Genomic DNA, 10,480 nt, shown 5'->3' with positions numbered 1-10,480 from the left:
GCAATAAAGAAACTGTTTTTTAATTGTGTGGGTAATTTATTCAGAGATGTCAAGTCAATTCTTTGTGGCATGTTCACAGAATTGCAACATTTCAGCAGCCAAGCCAAGAGTTTGCTTTCTCAACTCTGACTGTGCATTTCTGGGTGAAGTCGTATTGATGGACTTGTGCTCCAATGAAGAAATAGATGAAACCTATAATGACAGAAATTGCGTAAATACTATTACTTAAGTAGACGTGTTGTGTTAGAGTACCATATACTGTTGCAACAGTTAATATTACTACTACCATTGCTACTGCTATTGACATTCCTGCTTTGACTACTACCACTGCTGCACTACTTACAACATCTTTAATCACTACTTTTCCTTAACTAGGCACAACATTGCAAGGCTTGGGCCACCCACACTTCTTCTGAGGTAAAAATTTATGAAGTTGAAATTAAGTTAAAGGTGCACTATGTAATTTTTCTGGTGGACGGTCTGCCGCCTGCTTGTCTCCATGGAGATATTATTGCATTGGATGAAATGTTCAACATTTATTCAGTGACAGATCTTTTGAGTGTTTCTTACTGTGAGCTAACTTGCCTTTCCACAGATCTGACCTGTAACTTAGCCTGGTAAAACATGGAAACAAGCTGGTGGCGAACCCTTAACCAGGGAAGTTACATAGTGTATCTTTTAAATAGCTTTCACAATTGTATTTAATTTTTTTTGTAAGGAGTAAAACATTATTTGTTTAAAGCAAACCTAAAATGCAAAATCGACTTTTCACTCTTTGTTGTGATGACGTTTATGGTGACTGGGCATTGCAGTTTTCTAACACAGAAGTCAGTGGAATTGTTTCTTTTATTAAGTTGTTTTAGATGAATATTGAGATTTAAAATGTAAATGTGCAAATTATAACATAATGATCCATTGGTGTCATACATTATTTATAACTATATAGCGTGCACAAACACAGTAAGTCTTCTTTAATGCTACTTCTTAAACATATAACTTGCTACTGCTACTGAGTGAAGTAATCAAGTAAATGATTCTCCCTGCATTCCTTGTTTACAGAATTACATATTTTGTGTTTGTCGTTTGTGGTCATAAAGATGTGGATAATCACGTGTGTGTTAACTATAAAGTACACATTGGGTTTGCAGTTGAAATTACAGTATATGATTTGAGAGGCTTTAAAGAATAAAATGAGTTAGAATTACACAGTTGTATTTACAGAGGGGAACCACACAATCAGCTGATGTGAACGGCATTCCTCTGACGATAATAGAAACACAACCTCTCAATCCCCCTAAGCTACAGACATAGGTTTAGTACCAAAACACAATTACTTCACCTAGCAATCTTAACACTGATATAGATATAAGATATAGATATGATGCTTGGAGATTTGAAATTTCTAACAAGCAGTGGCTGTATAGAAAATGTTCAAGGTGCACAGTGTAACTTTATTTATTATAAACTTACCCTCTTTGTGCAAAGCTGCATTTATTGTTTCTGTTGTATTCAGTCCTGGGAAGTCCTCATAGATGTATTTGGGATAACCATAGTCCATCACTCGCTTCTTCTCATTATAACTGGAAAATATATGGAATTAGTGATATGTATAGTGTTGGTAAGTTACTGAATACATGTTAGAATGTAGTTACTAAAATCAAAGCGATATATTGCAGTACTTGATCACACAATTTAGGCTTCGAACTACATATAATTAGAGAAAAATAGATACACTGATCTTGTGATGAGTGTGTTTGTTATTTTTCTTTCTCCATTTAGAGATAGGAAATGCATAACAAACGATGAAACAAACATAAAAGCAGTTTTAATTCTTTGTTGTGTATTTACACTGTAATTTAAATGCAACTCAATGTAAAAGTATTCTGAGTATTCAGAATACAGTACTACTCTGGCCCATGTATCGAACTGTTAAAAAAAATAATAATTTAATTCATGTATTCAGTATTTTGTTACTGAAAACTGTATTCTTCCCATTATGGGATATGAACTACTAAAAAGTCAAGACTGGTGGGTGTTTCTCTGTGTGGGCCATATAATAGAAAAGATATGCTGTAATGTGATATGTTTTTTTTTTGTTTTTTTTTAAAGAGTAATTGCTATATGTATATGATGAAGAGTTTAAGCTAAACCAAAAATTATAGGGAGGTGTAAAGTATAGTTTAGGTACATTTAAGATCATTTATGTTGAAGTGGCATCTGTAATGTTTAAGTATTTTAATGAGGCAAATGCATCTCAACAACTGAAGGAATTTGCTAGCATGTGCAAGAAATTTGCCTGGATTTTAATAGTGTTAGTTCCTCTCTTATTGCTTGGTTGATTGGGCACGAGGCAGGATTCAAACAGATACCTACTATCCATTCAAAATCCTTTTTTTGTTTCATTCACATATGTTTGAGTAATCCTTTTGTTATTAGTTTGTCTATATCTCCAAAACTCAAAGTGCTCTGTTCCACCTTGTAATGCCTTGTAGTTTTCAAGTACACTGCTACATTTGACCTTTAGTTCAGTAAAGACTGGCAGTTCTAGGGCTGAAATAATCCAAATGTTTTTACTGAAGTTTAAAAACACAGTGGAACACGTGTTTTTTGTTTGTGTGTTAAATATGTATGGAGGAAACAACAGAAATGTTTGTTTTTGATGAGGAAACAACATTGTAACATAGATCAGAAAAAGCCTAATATGGGCCCTTTAAGTCATTTTTATGTTTATTCATTATATTATAATAGCTTTTCACTGAAATTTCTCTGGGAAAAATAAAATAGCACAGTAGTTGTTAATGATCCTACCTCCAGTAAATGTCATGTACAAAGAAGAGAGTGCGTCCAGTTTTCACTATGTGCACAGCTGCATCCAACTCCTGCACCCAAACAGGAAACCCAAAATGGCTGAGGGGTCTGGGCTTGCCCCGCACAGTGGAGCCCTTCACTGTCCAGAACATGCTTTCTGCAAGATGTGGTTGGTTTCAGTGTCTGCTTAGAGATATAATTATCTAGATAACTTCACTGTGTTTGTTACCATGGAAAAGGAAGGCTGTGTTTTTGCGAGGAATCCTATAGGCGGCGTCAATACTGGTTTCAATCTTTGGCATGAAGTTTGAGATGGGCCCCTCTTTGATGTCTGGCTGAGCATTGTGTTTGATCCATAGGTATCTAGAAGGAATACAAAGCAGTAATGGTTTCTGTAAGGAATACATTACCAAATGATAAGAAATAAATGTTAACAGTCAATTGAAAGATATGTAATTTGTAAAAGTATATTTTTTATTTCATAATTGTGATGTTTTTGGTCAATTGGTCATTTTAGTTCAGTAACCTTTAAACTTTGTAGATGACGTCCAATTAAATCATTTTTGAAGGAAGTGCATATCTGAAGTGCATATCTGAGTATCTCAGTCATCTCAGTGTATTAGTTAGTAGTAATAATAGACTCACTGTCCTCTGAAGAAGAAAGTGGCATCTCCAACAGTGGACACTGCATCAAAACCCACGTCCGGAGCACACCTGTCCTGCATGAGGCGAGGGAACAGCCAGGGGTTCAAGTATATGGGCAACTGAACAGGTCCTAAAAACATCAAAGCAGTTTCAAATCAAGCTCACCTTAAAGGTACACTGTGTCACTTTTCTCGTGGTGGTCAGCCACCTGTTTGTGTCCATTGCTTTGCTTAGAATGTTTCATAGATGGCATTAAACTTATCCACCTACCATATATATATATATATGTATATATATATATATATATATATATATATATATATATATATATATATATATATATATATATATATATATTAGTAGTTTTATTACCTTGAAAAAACATACAGACCTCCACAGACCTGACCTGTAACTTGGCCTGTGACTTGCTTCTCTCTATGGATAAAGAACTTATGCCATACTATGATACATTCTATAAACAAAGCAAAAACATCTCCATGGACATAAATGTATTTTGAGGTTCTTATAGACAATAAAATGACTTGTTACTGTAAAGTGCGTTGATATTGGCTACATCCTCCATAGACAGAAGGTGGGCTGGTCTGGACGCCCTGTAGTTTGGGTACATGAGGGAGTCTGGGTTTCGGGAGTGCCTCAGACCTAAAGCGTGACCAATCTCATGAGCAGCCACCAGCTGTAGATTATAACCTGCAATACACAACCATACTATTACTATAATATGTAATGTTGTTAGTGCATGGCATGTACTTTATTAAAATGTGCAGAGCAGCATGGTTCTCAACAATTTTACAAGATGTTTCTCAGTATGTATATGGATTAAACCATTGCAATGTCTGAACTAAACCAAGGCTAGACTGCAGGTTAAACATAGACACTATAAAGAAGTCAAATGACATTCATGTAGTTAGCAGGAGCGAATTTGGAGCGAAGTTCCATATTAGGAATAGGAGTTTATTTACAGTAAAATAGCAAAATAAAAACACCAGTAGAGCTGGTTAATACAAACATTTTAAGACAAAAATGACAGCGGGTTAGCTATGTCCAATTATATATACAGTCTATGGGACCAAACCAGGGTTAAATTGTGATCTACAGTTAGCACTTGGAAAAAAACATAGAATAAATCGGCACGTGATTTCTTTTACCTGTTTGAGAACTGTGTATTTTTACCCCTTGGTCCTGCTGTCCACTGCTCATTGTCGTCAAAATGGGTGTCACCTCCGATTCCAGGACCAGGGCCAAAGGCGTGAGCCAAAGTACCGCGCGGTCCGTCGAATGGGTACATATCACCATGTGCTACACAAGAGAGAAACCCAGGCCAAACATGAAAGACAAACCACGAGCAAAACCATTTTTATTCTCACCAAAAAAAAAGTAAACGAAATTATAGGCTTCTCCACAGCTTGCTAGACTCATGTTGTCATATATAGCTGTCTGTGGTGATGATAGCTCCTTATGCTTCGATTGGTATGGTTCCGTTTATGTTTTATATACATTTACATTACATATAATTTTATATGTCTAACGTTGCCAATATTTAGGGCTGTAGTCGACTAAAGACATTCTTGGTTAACTGAAGACAGGTCCTGTACATCAATTACTGTAGTGAAAAAAAGGCAAATAAAATGCAGACAAACAACATAAGCACAGGACCGCAGCTTTACCTACAATTACTAATGTACTGTATAGACACAAAGATTGAAATGTTCCTTCAATAATCAATAACATAGGTACATTTTGCACATGCTATGCTAACTCAGAAATCAATATTTATCTCCTGAATAAAAAATGTTTAATTGCTGTTTACTTCTACTTTTTTACTTCTAGCTGAGTATATAATTATTCTCTATACAGCAGGTGTAATAATATTGTTCTGCTTATTGAATGTTGAATGAAAACATAATTTATCTTGTATTTAATATAATTTAAGGCTCCCACTGTATTTGGAATCTTTTGGTAGTGAGCAGTGAGATTACCCTGCAAACGCTCCTCTGCTGTTAAGCGACTCGATAATGGGGCAGAAGAAGATACAAGCCCAATATTGTAACCACCTGTGCTATTTTTGGTGTCGTTCCAGACCTTTAAAGCGATAAAAACTTCATGAGTGGTCTTGTCTATGCAGCCAGGGTCAAAGTCAAGAGGTCACATAGGCTTAATTGGACAGGTCAGGTCCAAGCATAAAATGGGTGCAGTGGGTGCAGGTTAAGAAAGTTGGAAATTGATTTCACGGGGCCCATATTTGTAAACTCTTAGACTATCATGCAGCACTTGATGAGAATATTAAAGGTGTATTATGTAACTTTTCTGGTAGAGGGTCTGTCAGATGTTTTTCTTCATGGAGATGTTACAGCTTTGTCTAGAATGTTTCACAGTATGGTATTAAACCTTTCTAACTTCATAGAGACCACACTAGACAAAGCTACTAGTCAGATCTGTGGAGACGCAACCATTCTTACAGTCAGAATGGTTGTTTTTCTGAGATATAAAACCACCTGTAATTTCATAAATGTAAGGTAGAGCTGTTTCATGTCATACTGTGGAACATTCCAGGCAGAGCAATGATTTATCCATAGAAACAAGAACATGGACCCCCAGCCAAAAAGTTAACTAGTGCTCCTTTAATAGATGCAAAAAAAAAAAAAAAGATCTGTGGAGTAATTTTTGGCTATACTTTAACGTTGATACCAATGATTCACCAATGTAAAATATTGCTCTTGTCTCTTATACTTTAGGGGCCTTCTTGGACTCACAGTATGTTGCAAACTCCATCATGATGTCGGCGTTGTTGCTGTATGAGCGGATGAACTTCAGTGTGCTGACTCTGGACCAGGCATCGAAGGCAGATGTGATGAGAGAGTCCACTGTGCTCCGAGGAAGGTCACTGGTGTAGCGCCCAATGCTGCAGTGAGTACAAGTCAGTATCAAATAGATCATTCAAGTGTCTGTTGCACCCATCAATTTTTAAGCTGTTTTGCCTCAGGCACGTGGCGTAAACCTATGACATGCTGAGCTAATTAACAGACAAAGTAACTTGATCATTCATAGTTCATACAGTTCAATTATTTAATTTATTTTCCAATTGTGTGAAATCATTTATCTGTTTCACTGCCGTCCTTGGTATGTGGATGTTACGATATGGTTGGACACTTCTCTAATCTGTATGATTTTCTTGTGGAAAAGACTCAAACAACATCTGGAAATAACTCTGATATATATGGTCTCATTTATTATATTTAATGTGGGTTATCTTTTGGCAGGGGCATTGGACTGGGGAGGTAAAGGGTACTGTATATCCAGGCCCCAGTGTGAGGTTAACCTTGCACAGCAAGATGGATTCTTGCAATATTTGTGAGTTCACAAATTCACAAGAATCCATCTTGGAGTGTGGGGGGTTCATCATGGGTTCGGAAACAAAAAAATTACCGATGTTTGTACCTTGATTTCTGTTGATGTTTGAATTTAGTATTGCAATGAAATTGATGCATTTGTCTTATGTTACATAAATATAGGTTTCATAATATAAGCCAATGTAACTTATATATTTATTTTTCATGTTTTATTTCCCTGACAGTGTCTATGTCCCCTGTCCCAGCTATGATATAGCCCTGCTCCTGTCATTTCTCACAGACAGGAGGCTTCAGTCTGTGATTCAGAGCTGTACAAACACTACAGACTTTAGCCTTTAACAGGATGTCTGAACAGAACGGACACAGTTACGTGCCTCTGAGTTTGCGACTAACTTTTTCAGATGGGATATATGAACATATCTCCGCTAATATAAGGTCAATTTTCATCAAATAAAAAGTGGTATAGAGTTGAGACTTGATGAACTGCGTCATGATCATCCAACCTCTCCACAACAGCTGACTTGCCTTCTGATTAAAGGAGCGGTTTGTGCCCTCAAGAGCACTCGGGAGCAGGGAAAGGAATGGAGGAGTTTAGACGCACTGCGTTGGAGAATGTATCCATGGAAGTATAATAAGATCTTATTGTAGATCCATGATTGCAAGTGATCAGATGAGCAATGGTTGTCGCCAAGTCTAAAATAAGTGTCTCACTCAAAGCTGTCAATTGATAGAGTCAAAATCCTAAACATTTTGGCATAATTTAGAAATTTCACCCGGACATTTTTTGAGGTCTCAAAAGGAGGACATGTCTGGAAAAAGCAATCGCTTTCAGTGATAGCCGTTTCAGATTGCTAATGTGCAGAACTCAGTTCAGAGTGACACTCATATCAACCTGGTGTGACCCAAGTTAGCCTAAGGCAGTGCCCCTCACAAAGTCTGTAATGTGCATTTTTCATTAGATAGTAGTGCAGGCCCACCAACATGATTTGTACTCAGGGCCCTGCCTTTTGCTGATGTTTTTGCTTCAAATTGTTAGTGATGTTGATTGACTGCAAGATAAAAAATTATTTTCCTTATTGTGTCTAACTATAGAAACTGCAGGAGTGTTGCAGACAATGTTACATAAGTTCAGACTTAGTTTGGGAAATTTGGCTCTTAAGCAAACCATAATTTCTTACAGAGGCTGGAGTCTTAAACTGAAAAATCAGCTTGCCGCTATGTGACAATCACTATCACCCCTGCCAAAATGTTTTATTGCCTCTTGAAATTGAGCTCTGAACAGTGGAATTTCTGCCATTTCATGCAAGGTCAGACAGGTTCTCATCATAAACATTTAGCATTTTATTTAACTGTTCTATATTATACAAAATTGACTCTTGTGAGCTTTAGGAATGTTGTGACTTCATCAAAATCATACCTGGAGTTTGCTTCATTTTGTTTTAGTAACCCTGCATTATTAGTCTGTCTACATCTCCAAAGCTCAAAATGCTCTGTTCCACCTTGTGATGTCATGTAGTGATAGTTTTCAAGTTGAGAGCAAAGCTCAACCTAAATATGCAGCGTTTATATGAATGAAGCAAAACACAACACAAGGTATGTTTGTGATAAGGAAACAACATTATAAAAGAGCTCAGAAAATAATATGGGCCCTTTAATTAGAATTTGCCTTGACTTTGACCTACTTGTATGTGATTTGGTTCTTGTTCCACCGTGTGCTCTGGATAAGGCTGTAGTCCTGCACATCTGGGACCCCACAGCGGGGAATCTTCATCACATCCAATGTTTGTGAGTCTAGCAAACCTGTTACATTCAGTCCAAAGAAAATCTGCATGTCCTTCACTTTAGAGGTGAAGGTGGAGTCGCTCCTCTTCTCTCGTCCTATTCGCTCCTCTTTCAGATCGTAGAAGTGTTTGAGGTATTCCTACGAGAACATGAGAATATATCTGGAGATACTGTCATACATTATGTGCTTGTCAAACAGCAATGGTAAATAGTCACATTTTTATCACACTTTTCCACCTTCAAGGCACTCAAAGCACACACATTCATACACCAGTGTATGCAGACACTGGGGGCAAGGTTGGTTAATTGTCTTGCCTAATTTAGCAGGTACTCATTGTAATCATCAGAGTCCGATTTTCTTTTATTCATTCCCTCATCTAAACCCCTGGGGGAAATAAAATAAGGGTACATTATAATTTATCAAACAACAACTTAATACTCTGATTAGAGGCAGTAATACAGTAATGGCTGCAATTATCAGAATGAGAATTGAGAGAAGAGTTTCATTGCCATTGTCAATGAAGAAAATCCTTGGAACTTGCTTCAGCGTTATGGTGGAACATTAAACATAGAATACTATATAAACAAGGGGTATGCATTAGCATAAGGTTAAAAAAATAGACTTCGATATACAATGAAAAAATGTATGGTATAGGCAGAATTATGAAATGTTAGAGGTAATAACAACAGTACTATCTTATGAAGCAATAGATATATTTTTTTATGTAAGAACATCTTCACAAACCACTAACTCTGTATGTCTATGTCAACATTTCAATTTAGTTTTTTCAGTTAATTTTTTAAGATAAAAATTCTAATCCTGGAAACAAGAGCATTCACGTAGAGAGGGCAGTGCATGTACTTACCTCCGCCCCCCACCCACACAAAATCCACAAAATATATACTAAAATATCCCTCTTACGGCCCACTTCAGATTCGCTCAATTTAGTTTGACCTTGGTTCAAAAACTCACATGTCTATAGAATAAGTCACATGCAATCCTGTCTGTTACATTTAGCGCAAGTCATGCAATTACAGTTAGACACTTACTGTGGCCAGCTCCAGGTCAGCCTGCTGTGGTTCGGTGGATGGAGCGATCGTCATTTCAGACTTAAAAGCGGGTGCCATAAATCCTGAACTGGACAGGAGAAGCAGGACAAGACAGGGGAACAACATGGCCAAAATATTATAAGATTTTGTGCCACATCAATTGCAATGGCCTGCTGGGAGAACATGAGGCCAAGCGGCTAAAGTTAATGAGGAAGCCCTTTTTAAATGGCTATTGTGAGTCACAGCCAAATCCAAGGAAAGCCTCCAAAAGTGGCCTGGAATTAGGGAGGGGTTAGCTGACAACTGTGGATAGTCCACAAAAAAAATGTTGTAAGATACTGTGACATAGACAGAGACAGAGTAACTATAGAGATGCTTACTCTGCACTTTGGTTACATTTGGTTAAGTTTAGAAAAGAAATGGCAAGCTTTGACTGATGTAGAGTGCAACAATAAGCAACTGTTTTGTTTTAGTTAGGGAACCACAAGTATCATAACTGACTGATATAATGGAACAGTTGAAACCAGAAGGAAACAAGAAACAAAAACTCATGTCACTCATGGCCTAAGATCAAGAACATGCAAAATATTAACTTGCCCTCTAAAAGAAAATAACAAGTAAATAAATCTTACCACAAGAAATTAGTTTTTGAACTATTTGTACTATATTTGCAGGACCACACACTTAAAGGTCCAAAATTGACTCTTGTTAGCCATGTTAAAATAAAAAAAAAAATTAAATTACCTCCTCAAAAACCTATCTGGAGTTGTGCTTTGTTTCATTCACACATGTTTGAGTAACCTTTTATTATTAGTCTGTCTACATCT

At 36.8% G+C, this 10,480-nt stretch overlaps 1 protein-coding gene across 1 annotated transcript; it reads right to left on the bottom strand.

Moving 5' to 3' along the window:
• Window positions 1-40: 40 nt before the first annotated feature.
• On the bottom strand, window positions 41-9,707 carry LOC110161960 (matrix metalloproteinase-20-like). Its single transcript, XM_055166683.1, is given in 10 exon segments — window positions 41-192; window positions 1,471-1,580; window positions 2,809-2,965; window positions 3,038-3,171; window positions 3,454-3,583; window positions 3,985-4,161; window positions 4,645-4,770; window positions 6,225-6,373; window positions 8,504-8,742; window positions 9,654-9,707. Coding segments are annotated over 10 exon segments (1,377 nt in total). The 3' UTR covers window positions 41-91.
• Window positions 9,708-10,480: the final 773 nt, after the last annotated feature.

Source organism: Boleophthalmus pectinirostris, unplaced genomic scaffold (assembly GCF_026225935.1).
Source record: "Boleophthalmus pectinirostris isolate CB_2022bp ecotype Guang Dong unplaced genomic scaffold, ASM2622593v1 HiC_scaffold_9, whole genome shotgun sequence".
Classification (NCBI taxonomy): domain Eukaryota; kingdom Metazoa; phylum Chordata; class Actinopteri; order Gobiiformes; family Gobiidae; genus Boleophthalmus; species Boleophthalmus pectinirostris.
Note: the sequence above shows the minus strand (reverse complement) of the source record. Positions and strands in the feature narration are given on the sequence as shown.